Source organism: Humulus lupulus, chromosome 7 (assembly GCF_963169125.1).
Source record: "Humulus lupulus chromosome 7, drHumLupu1.1, whole genome shotgun sequence".
Lineage (NCBI taxonomy): Eukaryota > Viridiplantae > Streptophyta > Magnoliopsida > Rosales > Cannabaceae > Humulus > Humulus lupulus.
The window spans coordinates 40867003-40887382 of NC_084799.1; the positions used below are offsets into that span (position 1 = coordinate 40867003).

Below are 20380 nucleotides of genomic sequence, written 5' to 3' on the forward strand. Positions count from 1 at the left end.
CAATAGAAAAAATAAATGAGAATAAAATATTAAATAATTAGAATTATTATTTTATCATATTAATTACTAAACTAATTAAAAATGAATCTAAAATATTTTATTTTTTTACATGATTACAAAAGGTAATCGGTATGCTTTAATTTAGCTATGTTACCCTTTATAGAAAATTTATATATTTAAAGATAAATTTTTAAGGAAAATTTGTCTTTTAATTTTTAATAATAAAAAATTAAATTAAGAAAAATTTATTACAAATAATATCATTACTTAAGAAAATGAGAGGGGATTCTCCAAAATTCATGTAGGCCCTATAAAAATATTTTTATTACTAAATAATGACAAGTTTACTTAGGTGAATTAGAATAATTTGTGTGTGTGGTAACGATTGCATTTTCCTACTTACTAAAATAAGAAATGAGATAACTTAATTTGGTTGAATAAGAATACTTCTCCTCCGTTAGTTTAGAAATGTTATTGATGGTAATGGCTTCTTTTTTTCTAAAATTTTATATTTTATAAATAAAAAATAAAAGACCATTTTTTCCTTTCAAAATATATTTCACAAAATAACTATTTTATATTTTTTTTAGTAGAAAATGACAATTTAGTCTATATCAGCATTCCAACTATGTTTTGTGATGATATAGGCATTATAAAATTACTCTAATTTCATTTTTAAACAATTTTAGTAAACAATATAATACAAATAATAATTTTGATTATTTTATATTTTATTCTCGTTCATTTCTTAATTGATTTATTGTGATTATGATTGTATTTTAGTAAATATACCATAAAAATAAACAAATAAATGTGAATGAATACAACACATGTGATTCTATTAGTAAACATGCCAAAAATAACAAAAAAAAAAAAAGATTTCATTAAGTGTAAATTTCCAAAATTTCAATTTAATTATTCTAAGAACAAAACGAAAGTTTATAATTAATGACAAAATATTTTATTTTATTTTATTTATCTAAGGTTTATATAATTTGGGGTTCCTTTATTTTTTAAAAAACTAATTTAGATCCTTAGATTCAAATAATTATAAACAAGATCTTTTATTTTGTAATTTTTTACAAAGTAGGACTTCCATCTCAATAATTTAAATAATTTGGATTTTTTATTTTGTAAATTTGTACAAAGTAGACTAGCAATAAACATCCAAATGACTTTAGTTTATTGTTCACTAAATTTGAGCTGACGTTTTTTTACCAATTTAAATAACATAGAAACATTTTTTTATAATTTTTTGAAATTGACTATTAAAATTGGTATTTTAAAACTGAGAAACTACAAACCAATTTAATAATGTAATTAGGATGGTACATGGTATCGAGGAACAAGCAGCCTCCTCTACCTAAATGATATTAAACGACAATCCACCATTGTCGTTTCAACCAACCCGGTTGAAGATTCATCCTCGTCATGTGTATTTGGTTAACCCGTCACCGAAACGAAACAGAGGATCAGTTAACATATGTTCAGTCCGATTCGAGAGTTGATCAACGCTTCTGAACCATGTAATCGGAAGCCTACCTTGGAATTCGTAATCCCCAAAGACAAGGTCTGCGATCCCACCACCTTCCGTACCGGGCAACCAAGCCGCGATCAGAACCTCGATCTTGTCCAAGAGCTCCGGACTTAAGGCCAAGGCTCTCCCCGAGATGAGAATCATTAAGGTTGGGAATTTCTCGGCTACTGAGATGACCATCCCGGTGATCTCGGAAGGTAATTCGAGCTTCTCATTGTCACCGAACGATTCTGCGTAGGGCACTTCACCGACCGCTACGATCGCCAAAGAAATGTCGTCTCTTTTCAAGGTGTGTTCTGATGGTTCTTTTTCGTATATTGTTTCTGTATCTTTTCCTGTTGTTTCTATAATGCCCTCTAATATCGTTGTGCCTTGCACAAATATTCATATATGTGTCAGAATTCGATAAAAACACATAGGTAAATTAGGATAGAGAGTTCGAATTTAGATAGGTAGATGTGCCTGTAATTGAAATTACCATACCTACGGGAAATCTTTCATTCTCATCATTGAGTCCTTGCCATTTACCAGTCCAGCCTCCACATTGGAATCCAAGATTGTGGGCATGTGTTCCAGCGACTAGAATTTTTTTTGGTTTGCTTTCCAATGGAAGATGAGGTTTATTCTTTCCGTTTTTCAATAGAACCAGTGACTTGCGAACTGCTTCGCGTGCTAGATTCCTATGCTTCTAAAAAACAATGAAAAACAAAACTTGAAGGTCATAATAGGAGTAGGACAATACAAATTGATGCCAATTTACATTAAGAAAACTCACTTCGCAACCAAACGAATCTATCCAAGATTTTTCTGTGTAAGGATGTTCAAAAAGTCCAGCCACAAATTTAACTCTAAGTATTCTTTCGACTGCGTCATCTATCCTGGCCATAGGTAATTCTTCAGATTTTACTAAAGAGACTAAATGGTCGAAGAATTCGTCATACCGATAAGGTACCATCACCTGCATTATGATTATAATATTTGGCTAGTGAGGCCTAGGAATCAAAGAAGCCAATGTAGAGAGACTAAGGCTTGTATGTATGTACGTATGTAAAACTTCGAGTACCATGTCGATTCCAGATTCCATAGCTGATAAGATGCAGGCACGATAGTTTGATCCACAAGGTTCACTAAGTCTGTCTATTCCTCTCCAATCAGAAATCACAATCCCCTGCATCCCATTAAACCCAACTGTAGTGATTAGTGTTCTAAATGATCAGCAAGAGTCCATTATGGTTTTGAAATCAACTGTAAATGGTAATGGGAAATACAAGCAAAAAACTTGATCAGGCTTGTTCACCTTAAATCCTAGCTTATCTTTCAAAACATCTGTTAAGAGAAAACGATTGGCATGCAATTTGTCTCCATTCCAGCTAGAGTAGGATGGCATAATCATAGAAACTCCCTTATTAATGCAGTCAAGAAAAGGTGCCATGTGAATCTTCTCCAACTCATTGTATGGTAGTAGTGTATTTCCTTCATTTTTACCTCCTTCAGTACCTCCATCTCCAACAAAATGCTTGGCGCATGCAGCAACATTGTGTCTGACAATAATGAAAGTAATTCGTATGTAAGAGAAACAAGGGATTCATTGTGCATCTTATCGAAGCTTCGAAGTGATCTCAAATAAGATTTAGCTCTTAAATTCTTGTTTTGTGATCTTGATATGAATTGGATTACGTTTTTACCTTCCAGCTACAAAGGGGTGACCCCTTTGATGTCCAGTGGGTGGTTCCCCCTGTAAGCCTGTGACAATAGATGTCATATTTCTTACTACTTCGGTGTCTTCACTGAAGCTCTCATAGCATCGTCCCCATCTGGGATCTTTGCATACCTGTCAAAATTTGATTCAGATGACTTGTTGTATGCTGTTCTAAAGTGGAGTACGCAGAGAACAAGGAGAGAATAGAATCATCATTCTTGAGTCTTTCTCAATATATCTTAAGAGAAAGTGATTGGCAAATTAGAATAGAATCATATATCGCGGACTTACAGCCACACATGGAGCAAAATTACAGTTAATTCCACTAGTCTTAACTTCAAGAGCTGTAGCAGCACCAATTCGTCGAACCAAATCTGCATCTCTGTGACACATTCAAGAAAAGAAGTTAAAAAAAAAGTTAACTGAAAAAGGGTTGACTAACTATATTGTTTTCTAGCATGAAAATCAGGTTTCTTAAAAGAAAAAACTTTACTGTTCTTCCCTAGCTATCTTCTTAGTAGATGTACTTGAGTAACTGGTTAAACTAGTGATATTTATAACTACATTGAAGCTCTAATTGGTTATCTTTTATCTTCAGGCCTATAATTATACTATGTTGTTAAGTCAAGATAGAGAGAATTCGGCTGGAATTGATATGTCAAAATGAGCAAACCTGGTGGCTCCAAGACCGATATTGTGAGGGAAGATCGTGGCACCTTTGATACTAGCGATTCCATGAATGGCATCGATCCCATATAGTAACGGTATCCCAAGTCGAGTACCCATCGCTAACTTCTGAAACCCGTTGACCATATCCGCCCATTCAGAGCATAAAGCATCTGGAAATGGTCCACTGCCTGTAGCACTGAGCATGCCACCTGCATATAGAAGAACAAAATTTGTAGAGCAGAACCAAACCAACACACGAAAAATGATCACGTGCGCAAAAAGGTTAATGATCGATTAATTCTTACGCAAAATCTCCCTGCTTCATATAAACAATAAGAACTTCTTTTAATTGTTGTAGTATATGTACTTGTTAATTTGTATAATTGTGTAATTAAAGCCACATTCACAACTATAACTAATATTAGGTGTCGTACAGAAACAAACATTTTTCTTACTGATTTTTTGGCAAGCTTCCATGAGCCCAAATCACCTAACATGGAAAAGTGAATTTGCCTATCTAATTTTATCACAAATGTAATCATTCAATATCCGAATTCGTTCTTTTAGAAACTTGCGTCAATTAGTCGAACCCTTTTAGTCCATTCTACAATATAGTGAATGAATTTGGGCTTTCACTCATCATAGGATCACAATAGCAGAGGTGCACAGTGCATTGGGTGAGTAAGGAGGAAAGTTCCAATATGGTGTTGAAGTGGCGAAATGCAATAATACTTCCAGATTATTTAGCTTGCCTTTTGTAATAAAACTAGATTAGTGATTTAGAAGCTTGACAATATCAATGTATTAAAGGATACGATAATCTTAAAACGTGGAGAGAGAGAGAGAGGGATTAGTATACCAATGTAGAATTTGGTAATGATGTCTTTGTTGGCAGTGGCAATCCGACGTTCAATCTGGGTGATCTGACCAACCTTCTCTTCCAGAGTCATGCGGGAAAGAAGGTCTTTGAGTCGAGCTTCAAGGGGTTCCTTTGGGTTTCTGTATGTGCAGTACTCCTTCATGTCAATCTCACCCATATCTCACTCAACTAAGTATGTATGCACGTAACTAATATAATTGACATGCAACAAATGATAGAGAAGCACTAATATTAGAATATTGACACTCATATTATTTGCTTCATCATTATATATATATATATATATCTATGTATAAACATGCTCTTCAATTTATTTATTTAAGTTCAAAGTTCATGAACGTATTGACGAGTAGTATTCTTGACCACGTGAAATGATAAACGTATGCTTCGGGCGAAAGACTTGAAAACATGAACAATGACAAAAACGTAGATGAGTCAATGATTTTTGAGCGGTAGCAATAAGACTTGGACCAAAATTAGTAGTGTACGCAATTTAAAAGATAGCATCGTAAAATTATTCTTCCTTTAAATTTTTTAGTAGTATAGGCAAATTTCGACATGATGAGATAATGTGATTTGAAAATCACAGGAAATAAATAATTTTGAGTAATACTTTTAATTTCTAAATCGATTTGTTTTACATGTGTGATAAACTTTTCATTTTTGTGTCAATCAATTTACCTAGTTTAATAAATATTTTAAAATATTTGATTTTAATATATTATATATATATATATTAAGTGTGTCATGTGTGACTTGCTAATTACACGTGTAATGTTTATGTTTGTTTTAATCATATCGTGGTATATATGTGTCGATAAGAACATAACAATTTTATATGTGTCCTAGTTTTCACTCTATTTCTGCCATGATAATAATGCAAAATAATAAATAAAATTTTACGATGATGATCAGTCAGAGAAGTTTCTGAGATTTACGCGGTGTGTTATGATGATATGATTTTTTTTGTATTAAAAAAATTGTTATAAATGAAGGATTAATTAATTGTAAAACAAAATAAAATAGCATAAAATCTAACTAAAACTATTATAATTGTTGTTTAAAAAAGAAAAAGGAAAAAAAAACTGATATAATTGTTGAGCATACAACTAATTAATAAATATTAATCGATTCTTAATTTTTTGAGGAGTAACTGTGGATAGAAGGGCTGGATCGAGGACTGAAGCTGAAGTGGAGGTTTCAAGCAAAATAATTTTCATCTGGTGTGATGCAGCATTCCTTAATAATGGTGGACTTGGAAATTTTATTCACAAAAGGCAAAAATATATACATATATATTTATAGAGGGAGAAAAAATATTAAAATAGACATACAAAAGTTGTAAATTGTAAAATTTAAAGGACATAAATGTTAAAATTTACATAAGAATGACAAAATTATAAAATTTAAAAACCATACATGTCAAATTTTATATAAAAATGACTAAATTATTAATTGATGAAATGATATTTTTTTGAAGTTATTTCACACTCTAATGTACTATTGATAATTTTTTGCAAAATAATAATTGTTTAAAATTTCGACTAAATGTGTTGAGTCTAAGAAATTATTTTACAAAAAATTATCAAAATTTCAAAAAATAAATCATTTTACCGTGGACCGAATAATATCAATCTTTTAAAAATAAATCAAGGTGGGCTCAACATCTGGGTCGGCCTATACTTCTTAAAGGTGGCTAGGCTAGGGTATAGCAGTTGAGTTATGTCTTGAGCTTAAGAGAGGGTTTGATGACATGGTGAAGTTCAGTAGTTTGCTTCAGTGATTGATCCACAAGGACCGCCTTGTTTTTTGATGCAGGGGAGAAAGCCCTCTTTGTGGCTTCAGATCTTTAATTTTAAATAAAAAAAACTTTCTTTCAAAAAAAAGAAGAAAAAATCTTCTTCATATATCCTACTTTCAAGAGAACGCCTCATCTCAATTTTTTACATGTGTCTCCAATTTTTGCTTTGCCAGACACATTTTAAAAAAAAAAAAAATCAAAACAATCTAAACGAAAAAGAAAAAAAAACACTAAAATATTTTGAAAAACCAAAAATGGCCATTAGAATGTTATTTGTGTAAGAAAACTGAGTCGTATATAATTAAATTTGAAAACAAAAACAAAAGATAGGAGAAGGATTAGGCAATCCAATAGGTAATTTCTCTGTCATTTCTTCCTATTCAACTTAGAAATGGGCATTCAAACCTTTCTCATCACAATTTGTAATCACATTTATGAAGTGTAAAAGACTTTTCCAACTTTTTATTTCTACAAGTCAATGGTCTCTCCTGCTATCATGTACTGCAACCTATTTAGAATATGATCCGGATTTTGTTTTGTTTCTAGTTTTATTTTAAAACATTATTATTTTGCACCTAAATGTGCTCAACACAGGTATATCAATTTTAATGTAATTTAACGTCAAATTACACATATTTTAATTTTAAAATAAAATATGTTAGATTTGATATTAATTTGCTTTTATAATATTATGTTATATTTAGTGGTGTTGGACAACTTAAAACATTTCCAACTAAATCTTAATTTTAACTAAAATAGCTAAAAAGTAATTTATTTTATATTTTTTTATTACTCTACAGGGATAGCTATCATTTAGCCTTTTTAACTTTTATTTTTAGCTCTCCAAATATAGATAATCTCCATGATTAGCTAAATTATATTTTATTGTCATTATTATTATTTGATTATTATTTTAATAAAATATATATTTATGATCCCAAAGTGTATTCCATAAAAAAAATATTAAATTATTCAATAATTAATTATAATAGAAAGTATGGTTGGAATTGTTAAATTAAAAGTGACTCCTAAGATAGATTTTTAATTATTTTAACTAAAAAATAGAGACCATGGTTAGAATTGCTATTAAACTTCCTTAGCAATCCTCGTATTTTATTTAATATTTTATATGAGATTTTTAATAGAGTGTGCAAAAATATGACTTTTTTTTAAGAATTTTCACTTTTATAAGTTTATTTTTTCATATTTTTGTATAAAAGTTAGTTTATGCCATAGTTTTACTCTTAATCAAATTTGGAAGGGTATGTTTGTAATTTGATTATTATTTTTTTTTAGGTTATTTTTTTTTTATATTGTTTTTATATTACTAATTTTATATTAAATTTTTCTTTGGTTGTTTTGTAAATTTTTTTTTTTGTAATATGAATTGTTCTTAAAATTATTATTTATTTATTATAAACATGTTTTTTTTAAGATTGTACGTTTTTTTTTTCAAATCCTGGGTAGGGTAACCAGTTACTTGATTGATCTTAAAAAAAAATCATAGAGCTAGGTTAAATAACATGCACCAGGAAGGGTAACCAGTTATCCTGAGGTGAGTAACTTTCTGTCATAAGAGGGGTAACCAGTTACCTAAGAGGGGTGACGAGTTACTCATCTTAAATATGAAAAGAAACATCAAATTTGAAGGAAAAAATAGAAGAACACTTCATTAAAAAAGGAAGAAGAAGTAACTATGATTTTAGTAACACAAGTAACTAGTTACTATAAAGAAACCATAAATATACACACACCAGAACGTGAAAGTAACCAGTTACTCTCAGAAATATACACACAAAGAATGTGAAGGTAACCAGTTACCCATTCACATTTTCATATTTTTATTAGTTTTCTTTCCAAATTTTGGTATTCCTGTAAGTGTTACAGTAAAAAGAAAATGCTGAAAAAAATTATTTGAATTTTTTTTACATATAGTGGAAAAAACTATAAAAAAATTACAATAATAAAAGATAATAAATAAAAAAAATAGTAGAATAATTATGTAATGTTAAAATATATGTGTGAAAAAAATGAAAAAAAAAAGAAATAGAAAGAGAAAAGAATAAGTACAAAAATGAAAAAAAAAATATGAAAAAAAAAACAAAAGAAATGATGAATGAAAAAAATAGATGAATAAATAAGAATGAAAAGAAGAAGAAGAAAAATAATGGAAAAATGAAAAGAAAAAAAAATATGAATAAAAAAATTGGTAGAAAAAAATGAAAAAAAAAATGGAAGGAGAAAATAATAAATACAAAAATGAAGAAAAAATAGAATGAAAAAAACTGAAAAAATATGAAAAAATAAAACAAAACAATACAAATGAAAGAAAAAAAATAAATAAATGAATAAAAATGAAAAAAAGAAGAATAATAATGAAAAAATGGAAAGAAAAAAATTAGTAGGAAAAAAAATGAAAAATGAAAAAATGGAAGAAAAAAAAAGGAATGAAAAAAAAGAAAAAATAATGGAAAGAAAAATTAACTTCAAAAGTAAAGAAAACATAACTATGATAAAAAAAATGTGACATTTCTATATTTTAGTTAGCTACTAATTGTGTTTCTCATACTTTAATCTTTTTTTTAATAAATTTCTCATATAAATTAAGAAAAGTCTAACTCCCATATTTTTGCACATTGATAGGTTAAAAGCCATATTTTTGAAAAATTCCCTTAATTATAATAGAAAGTATGATTGGAATTGTTAAATTAAAAGTGACTCCTAAGATAGATTTTTAATTATTTTAACTAAAAAATAGAGACCATGGTTAGAATTGCTATTAAACTTCCTTAGCAATACTCGTATTTTATTTTAAAGTTAATTGTAGTTTCATTCTATTAACATTATTGTAACCATGTTACTGGTGAACTAACTTAATATGAACTTGTAATGCATTATACTAAATTATTTTTATCAATGAGTATTGTCTTTTGTCCAAAACAATGTGAGATGGAGAAATTTAATGACATGTCTCTTTTGTATTTGTTGGACAGAGATGTAGACTGAACGGTAAGAGAATCTTGGTCCACCAAATAGCCTTCACTTCATGTTTGGTCGTGCTGGAGTTAGTCCTCAGCGTTTTTGTAGGGCTTGCCAAATTCTGTCGTAGTAGACGAGTCAACAACATGTTATGCATTTTATATTTAGAGAATGACAGTTAAACTGCCTTTCTATATTAATTTTAATAATAAATTAAATATTTACCGATTAATGATTAAAGAATTGATTAATGACCGATTTCTAACTCTCCTCTCATTTTTATTACTTCTTAATAGTATAATATTAATGGATGATTCTATGGTAGAGGTTGCTGGGGCTCTTTCGTATTTCTAACCCGTAAATAATTTTTGGCGTGATTGTTTTTTATGATAGTTGTTGACGCCGTTTTTCGTCAACTTAAATCGTAGAGCAATTAAATAACGTTTACTATATATGAGGCGAATGAATAGTGAAGAAAGACAAGAGGGTTTTTATGTGGTTCAGCAGTTAACTCTGCCTAGTCCACGAGTCTGTATTATTAAGGCTTAAAGATTTCTGGAAATTCTTCAGAGATGAATTACCCAAAGCTTATTCTCCAGCCCAAAGAAATCGATCATTTACAAGTGATCATTCTTCCTCTATTTATAGGGGAGGTTACAGAGTTCATTCCCACATATTTCGGGAAGATATTCTGTATATTAATTTAAATAATGGCATTAAATATAACATCTCATACATATATGGAAACGTCCCATAAGAATCGGGAACAGATAACAGACTAAATAATATCCCTTAAATGTTGGGATTATACAACAATAAATATGTTCATACATAACGGGCTATCCCAGATGACTCATCGGGTCTTCGAGATAATCGACCCTGTGGTTGTTGAGATTTATGGTATCGCTACGAGCTTGTCATCCTACTTCAAGACATGCTTGGAGTAGATTGACACTATCGAAGCCATCATACTTGAGCCTGCATTTCCCAAGCTTGGACTATTTAATCCGAAGGAAATCGATAATGGATGTATCCCAATGTCATGTCATTTCGAACTCAGAAAGCATCCCGAGGTTACACATCTTCAAGGTTGTTATTTTACTTCGGGGATCTTACAGCTGGACCATACAATGTTTTCATACATTTCGAGCTCACACCTGACGAGTCCAGTTTTCGAGGTCAAAACCTCTGGTCTTGAAATCTGGGTGTAACAGTTTGCCCCCTCAAAAGTATTAGTTCGAATCCTATGAGAAGGAAACTTTTGAACTGCTCCTCTTGGAAACTGTACCATAAAAAACACTCGAGTGTGGACACGCGTCAACCGGGTATTGATCAATCAAAGTACTTGAGTACCTTGGAAACCTGCCCACGTCCATCCGCCTGCCATTCTTTATGGTACTATTAACTCATAGGTCCCTAGCCGTTAGATCTGATACGGAATCTGACCAATGGCCTAGATTAATTTGACCTTTTACACTCCCATGGGTTTATAAATATGTCCATTCGTCATCCCCATTTTATTTTCACGATCAAGCCTTTGTAGAGAGAAAAGAAGAAAAAACCAGAGAATATCGCCTAGTTCTTGCATGTTCTCCAAGCCACGACAACAGAACAACGTGCACCTCTTCAACTCTGTGAGATCGTTTTTGCAACCACTTATTCAATCATCAATCTCTCTGTTTTCGCCGATCGCATTGTGTAAGTTTTCTGTTCATAGCTTCGTATGCCCGTATATTTTTCATGCATGTTTATATTGATGCACTGTTTGTTCCCTTGTTAGTTTTGCACATTAGAATGTTTCAGTACATACTAGTCTTAAGTTCTGATATTCTGGGTTCCAAGCCTAGTTCATGCGCAGAAGACCCAGATATGGCTCTTTTACTGAATATTTTGAAATTTGAATGGCATATCTTGTACACCAAGATATCGGGTATAAAATTAGGGTTTTTATAAAATGCACGTTTCCCAAAAATTCCACTCTTTGGGTAACTGCCAACTTTTTCCCCGAAATATCGGGATCTTCAAAATTAAATCCACCTTCCTTTCTTTCGGTGGAATACACGCTCCGAGAGACTGGCCTCGTCCTTTGGATCGAGTTTTCCTTGTAGCCTCGATCATTCGAGCTTAGGTTTTCATTATTTCTTGTTCGCTTGGCCCTCACCCTTTTGCTCTCTTGCTAGATGCCGCAGAACTCGGGAAAGTGGTGGGGGTCAAAGCTCGCGATTCCTTATTCACCAATAACTCCAAGCTCGGAGTCCCCTTTTACTCGGAACTAGCGCTTGACTCGGGAGCACAAACTAAGGTGTGAGCAAGAAGACATCCGAGCTCACTTTCGACGTCAGATAGACGGGGTCGAAGAAGGAAAAAGGAAAAAACTAAGGGTTGCCATCTACCAGATCCGGACCCCGAGCCTAGACCGATTCCCCTCGACTCTACGCTCAAAGTGACAGTTGCCTTTAGGCCAGGTGATCTCCAATTCTTACTGATGGGGGAACCTTCAACCTCACAACCAACCTCCGTCCCCACCTTGAAGAGGGAATTTTTCGAGGCCGAGCATTATTGGAGCTCGATCTCTTCATTAGGACAGATATCTGACATTATGGCCCTCCACAATATCGGACTGTCGGGCTCGCTGAGGTGTCGAGCTCCGGCCTCCCACGAGCGAAGTTACCACGCCTTGGGATATGGGAATCCTGATAGCAAGCTAAGATACACAGCTTGGAGCTAGGAACATATGAAGACAAGGGTTGTACTGCCCTTAAAGTCCTTTTTCAAAAACTTTACGGACTTTGTTGGGCTCGCCCCTTTCCAACTCAACATCAACTCGTACAGGGTTTTTTTCGCCTTGAGGTCGCTTTACCACGAGCTAAAATGGGAAGGACCTTCGCCAAAGAGATCCTGTATCTCTTTTGTTTGAAAAGCAATCCCTCCCGAGCTCGGGGAGAGGACATCTTCTACTACCTCTCGAGCTATCCCAAAGAGAAGAAAATCTTTGAGGATCTTCCCACCCATCCCCAGACTTCAAGAAGGCTTTCTTTTGGACGGATGGCTTGGCTCCCTCCAGACACTACTCGTTCAAGCAAATTCGTAAGTCCCTGACTAATTTCTTCTTTTTGTGCTCGAGTTTTGTTTGAGCTCTGCTCAACTTAATTATAAGTTGAATAATGAGGTCCATTCGAGCAAGTCTTATGCCCAGGAGGAGAAATGTAACGTCCTACTTCCTTAGAGCCGTTACTAAGTGAGTTTAAAAACATGTTTTCAACTCGCTAATCGAGGTTTTAGATCGAACAGTGTAATTAAGCTATAAACAGAGGAAAAACTTTAGAAATAACAATTTCCATAGAAAATCATAAAAGTTTTACACTTGGGATCCCAAAATACAGTTTGGAAATATTTACAACATATAAACTGAATCAAGTCAACTAAACAACAAAATCTAGGTTTATTTACAAGCATCTCCCAAAACTCTCTGGCTGTGGCAGCCAGGCTGGCCAAACATGTACATGCCGCCTCACGCCTGCTGTACTCATGGTTGGTTGACCTTCTCTTTGCCCTTACCTGCACCACAGAGCATTTGTGAGCCGAAGCCCAGCAAGAAAACCCACAAACAGATAACATATGCAACACATATATCAAGCATATAAACAGGCCACCAATGGGCTAAACACATACGACCTAGCCGTCCCAGGCGTTTACCAAGCCCCGGGTTCGCGGACCATGCCGTGAGGATATCCCAGGTATCCTATTAGGGACTCGCCCTGGCAACTCGCACTCCATGTGCTGAACGCTGCTCCTGGCCCCTTGCCGTTCTCGGCCTTGTACTCAGCGTGCCCTTCGCCGTTCCCGACCTCTGCCGTCCTCGGCCTACATCGTTCCCGGCTCTTGCCTATAATTCATATGATATCATACATAACATAACAAGCAAATACAAAATTCTAGCATAATCAGTTAAAGGGCTACGCCCCGCAGTTCAAACATAATGGGCTCAGCCCTGCATACCAGTTCTATTCAAACACATTGGGCTCAGCCCTGCAAACAAGCTCTATGGGAACAAGATTTTTCTTACCTGAGTCCCAAGCTCTCTGAGCACTGATGTCCCGAGTACAGTCCTCTACCTTGAGCCTCGCCGAATCCCTAGACACAACACATTAAAAACATCCATCCATCAAGTTCTAATCCAATAAATAACTTCGAGCCATAACCCTAACCTCCGGGACCTTGAATTCTATCCATCTAGGTGATAAAATCCATCCCGAGCCTTAGCCATTGAGTTCCCAAGTCTAAACACCCTTAAAAACACAAATTGGCACTAAGAGTCGTGGCCCCACCCATAAGAGTCGCGACTAGCCTCAAAACAGAGGCTAGCACCACACTGACCCCCACACGGGCCGCGACACGCGCACCAAGTGTCGCGGCGCGCATGAACCTCTCGGCCACCCATGGCTGCACGCGCACACGGGCCGCGACGCGCCCCTCCTAGGGCCGCGGCCCTCACCTCCAAACCCAGATTTTTCACCCTTTTTCCTATGTTTTCTTCAAGTCAATCCTCACCAAAACCAGGCTAACAATCCTAGATAATCAACACCATCATTCCAACTCTGTATCAACATCAAAACCCATTAAAATCTACCCCAAAACTCAACTAGATCACTCAAGAACAATTCAAACTTGCTAACATGCATACTCTAACAACCAACTGCAATTCTAAACATAACCTCCATAATTAAAGCTTACCTCTTGTTGAATTAAACCTTAGAACCAGCCCCCCTTATGCTTCAAGCTCCAAGCTTCCTAAATCCCAGTTGAACTCCTTAGACCTTCAAGTTGATTCCCAAAGTTTCCCTTTGAATTTGCCTTAGAGAGTGAAAGAGAGAAGAAAATAAAAGCCATCCTTGGCTGAGAAGGGAAGTGCAAGTCGGTTTCTCTAAGTTTCTAAACAATTCTCCCTTTTTGTTTTATTCACTTAAATCTATGTGGTTCCCTCAAGGCTCGGGGTACCCAAAACGTTCCCGAGGGCAAAATGGTAAATTTCCCCAATATTCCCGCCTAGACATTCTATCCTCAAATATATCTCCAAATATTTATTTTCATGTCCCGATAATCCCATAACACCTAGTACCCAAATTACCCCTCGACTCGCCCCGAGTCGGAATCTCAACCCGTTGTGACTCTCTGGCTAACCGCTCCCCAGGACTGTCTCGGATCGTGCTGCACAAACATATCACATATATAACATTTATCACATTTATGCCCCTAACACCCAGACGGGGCCCACATGCACATTTAACTCAACTAAACATGCATCATTATCACATTAAAGCATTTACTTCCCTCCAGGCAGACTAATCAAGGCCTTAAGCCCGATTAGCAAATTCGGGTCGTTACAACTATCCCCTCCTTACAGAAATTTCGTCCTCGAAATTACCTGAAAAACTTGGGGTACCGCTCCTTCATCTCTGTCTCAAGTTCCCATGTCGCCTCCTCAACTTTGCTGTTTCTCCACAGCACTTTCACCAAGGCGATGGTCTTGCTCCTCAAGACCTTATCCTTTCGGTCAAGAATCTGAACCAGCTTCTCCTCATAGGAAAAATCATGATCAAGCTCCAGATTATCAAAACTTAGAACATGCGTTGAATCTGACATGTACTTCCGGAGCATGGATACATGGAAAACATCATGAACCCCTGATAAAGTTGGAGGCATCGCTAGTCTGTAAGCTACCTCTCCAACTCGTTCCAGAATCTCGAAGGGGCCAACAAACCTAGGGCTGAACTTGCCCTGAACACCAAACCGTTTCACACCCCTCATGGGTGAAACCCTAAGGAACACATGATCACCAACTTGAAACTCCACGCTCCTGCGTTTCAGGTCTGAATAACTTTTCTGTCGACTCTGGGAGGTCTGCATACGCGCTCTAATCTTCTCAATCGCCTCATTGGTCCTCTGAACCAACTCTGGACCCAAATACCTCCTCTCGCCTGTCTCATCCCAATGAATAGGTGATCTACACCTCCTTCCATAAAGCATCTCATACGGAGCCACACCAATGGTCGCCTGATAACTGTTGTTGTACGAGAACTCAATCAAAGGGAGATACTTACTCCATGATCCCCCAAAATCAAGCACACAGGCTCGCAGCATATCCTCCAATATCTGAATCGTCCTCTCAGACTGCCCATCCGTCTGAGGATGATAAGCAGTACTAAACCGTAGTTGCGTGCCCATAGACTTTTGCAGACTCTCCCAAAACTTGGAAGTGAAAGTGGGGTCTCTATCGGATATTATCGACCTCGGAGTCCCATGAAGTCGAATAATCTCCTTCACATACAACTTAGCATACTGCTCCACAGTACAAGTTGTCCTAACATGCAAAAAGTGGGGGGACTTGGTATACCTATCCACAATCACCCACACTGAGTCATGATGTCCCACAGTTCTCGGTAAACCAACCACAAAGTCCATGGTAATATCTTCCCACTTCCATTCTGGGATCCCCAGAGGCTGCAACAATCCTGCAGGCCTCTGGTGCTCAGCCTTAACCTGCTGACAAGTCAAAAACTTAGCCACATAATCCACCACATCCCTCTTCATGCCCGACCACCAATACAAAGTTCTCAAGTCCTGATACATCTTCGTCGTACCCGGGTTCAAAGAATAGGGAGTGGTATGCGATTCTTCCAAGATCTCCCACCGAATATCGGAATCCATCGGAACACAGATCCGACCCTTGTACTTTAGTAACCCTATCTCTGAGATGGAAAAGTCCTTAGTCGCTCCGACTAAGGCACTCTGCCTATGACCTCGCAGCTGGGAATCTTTCCCCTGCGCTTCCTTGATCCTCCCAAGAAGTGTAGACTGAAGAGTGATGTTGGCCAACTGTCCAACCACCAAATCTATACCTGCTCTGGTCATCTCCTCAGCTAACTTATCAGATATCCGCCTCGAACTGAACAACTGTCCTGGGCCTTTTCGACTCAACGCATCAACCACTACATTAGCCTTCGCAAGATGGTATAGGATATCACAATCATAATCCTTAACCAACTCCAGCCACCGCCTCTGGCGCATATTCAGGTCCTTCTATGTAAAGAAATACTTTATGCTCTTATGGTCGATGTATATCTCGCATTTCTCACCATAAAGATAATGCCTCCAAATCTTAAGTGCAAACACCACCGCTGCCAACTCCAGGTCATGCGTAGGATATCTCTGCTCATATTCCTTCAACTGTCTCGATGCATAGGCTATCACCTTGCCAGCTTGCATCAACACGCACCCCAAACCCTGTCTGGATGCATCATAGTAAACCACAAACTTTTCATTCTCTGTCGGCAAGCTTAACACTGGCGCAGTAATCAGTCGCTGCTTCAGCTCCTTAAAACTGTTCTCACACCTGTCCGTCCAGACATACCTTGTCTTCTTCTTTGTCAGTTCTGTCAATGGCGTAGCTATTCTGGAGAACCCCTCAACAAACCGCCGATAATACCCTGCTAAACACAGAAAGGTTCTCACTTCAGGAACATTGCTCGGTCTAGGCCAATCCCTGACCGCCTCAATCTTACTTTGGTCAACTAGAATCCCCCCCTTACTGAAAATATGGCCTAGAAATGTAACTTGTGGCAACCAAAACTCACACTTACTGAACTTAGTATATAACTTATGCTCCCTTAATCGCTGTAGTACCAACCGCAGATGCTGCTCGTGCTCTGCCTCTGACTGGGAGTACACTAGAATGTCGTCGATGAATACTATCGCAAACTTGTCCAAATAATCCTTGGAAACCCTATTCGTCATGTCCATGAAAGCTGCTGGGATATTGGTTAATTCAAAGGACATAACCAGGAATTCATAGTGTCCATACCTCGTCCGGAAAGCGGTCTTTGGTATATCCTCCTCTTTAATCCTTAACTGATGGTAACCTGATCGGAGATCTATCTTGGAAAACACCGTTCTTCCCTGTAGCTGATCAAACAAATCGTCGATCCTAGGTAGTGGATACTTGTTCTTAATGGTTAGCTTATTTAGCTCCCTGTAATCAATACACATCCTAAGGGACCCATCCTTCTTCTTGACGAATAGGACTGGAGCACCCCATGGCGAGAAACTCAGTCTGATGAACCCCAAATCAAGTAACTCTTGCAACTGAATCTTCAACTCCTTTAGCTCCGCTGGAGCCATTCTATAAGGTGTCCTAGATACTGGCTCCGCTCCTGGTACCAACTTTATAACAAAGTCAATCTCCCTCTGCGGCAGCAGCCCCGGCAAATCTGCTGGAAACAAATCCGAAAATTCACATACCAATCTAGTCTAACCCGTTCCAACCGACACCACCCTAGAGGTATCCACAACACTTTCCAGGAATCCTATGCAACCTTCCTGCATCAGGTCCCTAGCCCTTAGGGCTGAAATCATTGGTACACGCGGTCCACTAACCGACCCCACAAACACAAAGGGTACCTCCCCTTCTGGTTCAAAAGTCACCATTCTACGCTTGCAGTCAATCGTTGCCCCATACCTGGATAGCCAATCCATCCCCAAAATCATATCAAAGTCATCCATCTCTAACTCAATCAAATCAACAAGTAGCTCCCTACCATCTACCTCTACTGGCAATGCTCTAATCCACTTCCTAGAGACTACAAATTCTCTTGTTGGCAACAAAGTCTGAAATCCCCTAGCATACACACCACTAGGTCTACAAAGCTGGTCTATCACTCTAGCAGATACAAATGAATGGGTGGCCCTTGAATCAAACAATGCAGTATACAAAGAACCAGCACTAGAGATCTGACCTGTCACAATTGAGGGGCTAACCTCTGCCTCAGTTTGAGTCAATGTGAATACCTTGGCAGGAGCAAGACTGTCACTCTACTTCTGCTCCTCCTTCTTAACTTGAGGGAAATCCCTCTTCAGATGGCTGGCACTCCCACAAACAAAGCAGGCCTTGATCATGCACTCACCCTGGTGTCGACGCCTGCACCGCGGACACATAGGAAAACTCCTCCAGTTATCATTGTCGCCCTGACGGCCAGTAGCAGCACCTCGTGCCCTCCTATCTGAGCTGGGAGGAACAAAGGAATCTGGGGCATTCCTCTTCTGCTCACTAGAACCACCACCACCACTGAACCCAACAAAAGGAGGCACTGTCCTCCTGGCATCGCGCCTAACAGCGCTATCCTTCCAAATCTGATCTTCGGCCCTCTCAGTAGTAAGGGCCTTGTCCACAGCTTGGCCATAAGTAGTAGTCTCTGGATTCAAGTTAATGTTCACATCACGGGCGATCATAACATTAAACCCCCGCACAAACCTATCCCTTCTAGCCGCATCTGTTGGCACTAAATCTGGCGTAAACTTCTCCAATCTATCGAACTTTATTGCATACTCCGTCACTGTCGATAGATTCTGGGTCAGGTTGATAAACTCATCAACCTTCGCGGCTCACACTGCCACACTGTAGTACTTTTCATTAAACAAGTTTCTGAATTCTTCCCAGGTCATAACTGATACATCCCTTCTATGAACCACCACGTCCCACCAGATGCGGGCATCCTCTCTAAACATTTAGCTAGCACAAGCTACCCTCTTGTTCCTCTGAACTCTCATAAAATCCAGAATTGAGGCAATCATATTCATCCACTGCTCTGCCCGCAGTGGGTTTGATCCACCCTCAAAGGTGGGAGGATGCTGCTACCTGAACCTCTCATACAATGGTTCCCACTTATTCTCCGTAGCAGACTGCACTGGCACTGGCGCAGCAACCTGCTGCACTGGCAGCCCAGTAACCTGAGGCGGGGCCTGCTGCCTCATCTATCGCAACCCTTCCTCTGTCCGCCGAAGTCTTGCTTCCATCTCAGCAAACATCTCTTCCCAATTTTGTGGGGCAGGTGGAGGGTTCTGACCCTAGTTGTCATCCTCGGCCCTACTGCCGCGGAGTCTAGCTGATTGTCGAGGCATCTATACAAATATGCCTGCAACCAACGACGCCGCTCATCAGGCATGATAACAACATAAAAACCACCTCCCAAGCACATCAGTCATCCACAATAATATTTCATATAACATATAACACACAACGGGCCATGCCCTAACATCATGCATATGTTAACTCATTCATCATGCTCTATATAAAATAAGTTGGCAAACAGGTCATTCAAACACATTTTCAGACATATTAGCCAATCTTACCAACCAACCCTGAGTTGAGCCTATCACTGACAGTGTGTGTACATGTTCGGTCAATCTCCAGAACCAATAACCTTGGCTCGCTCTGATACCAAGCTGTAACGCCCTACTTCCTTAGAGCCGTTACTAAGTGAGTTTAAAAACGTGCTTTCAACTCGCTAATCGAGGTTTTAGATCGAACAGTGTAATTAAGCTATAAACAGAGAAAAAACTTTAGAAATAACAATTTCCATAGAAAATCATAAAATTTTTACACATGGGATCCCAAAATACAGTTTGGAAATATTTACAACATATAAACTGAATCAAGTCGACTAAACGACAAAATCTAGGTTTATTTACAAGCATCTCCCAAAACTCTCTGGCTGTGGCAGCCAGGCTGGCCAAACATGTACACGCCGCCTCACGCCTGCTGTACTCATGGTTGGTTGACCTTCTCTTTGCCCTTACCTGCAACACAGAGCATCTGTGAGTCGAAGCCCAGCAAGAAAACCCACAAACAGATAACATATGCAACACATATATCAAGCATATAAACAGGCCACCAATGGGCTAAACACATACGGCCTAGCCGTCCCAGGCGTTTACCAAGCCCCGGGTTCACGGACCACGCCGTGAGGATATCCTAGGTAT

At 37.5% G+C, this 20380-nt stretch overlaps 1 protein-coding gene and 1 long non-coding RNA gene across 2 annotated transcripts; one reads left to right on the forward strand and one right to left on the reverse strand.

Moving 5' to 3' along the window:
- Positions 1-1100: 1100 nt before the first annotated feature.
- Positions 1101-5040, reverse strand: LOC133791219 (uncharacterized). The gene is made up of 9 exons (XM_062229148.1): positions 4765-5040; positions 3910-4114; positions 3528-3618; positions 3223-3368; positions 2835-3078; positions 2601-2705; positions 2313-2495; positions 2021-2225; positions 1101-1908 (listed from the first exon to the last, which is right to left on the reverse strand). The coding sequence occupies exons 1-9, from the start codon at positions 4940-4942 to the stop codon at positions 1430-1432; spliced, it is 1836 nt and encodes a 611-aa protein (XP_062085132.1). The 5' UTR covers positions 4943-5040; the 3' UTR covers positions 1101-1429.
- On the forward strand, positions 1686-4359 carry LOC133791220 (uncharacterized). Its single transcript, XR_009874143.1, has 2 exons — positions 1686-1826; positions 3835-4359. It is a non-coding gene; the product is annotated as an uncharacterized LOC133791220 (long non-coding RNA).
- Positions 5041-20380: the final 15340 nt, after the last annotated feature.

What these genes read in the sequence shown, in the direction of transcription:
- LOC133791219 (XM_062229148.1), bottom strand. Translation starts at nt 4,942, where the DNA reads ATGGGTGAGATTGACATGAAGGAGTACTGCACATACAGAAACCCAAAG. An exon ending in TGGAATCTGGAATCGACATG is followed by an intron (nt 2,496 to 2,600) that starts GTACTCGAAGTT and finishes ATCATAATGCAG; the next exon opens with GTGATGGTACCTTATCGGTA. An exon ending in GAATGAAAGATTTCCCGTAG is followed by an intron (nt 1,909 to 2,020) that starts GTATGGTAATTT and finishes TATTTGTGCAAG; the next exon opens with GCACAACGATATTAGAGGGC.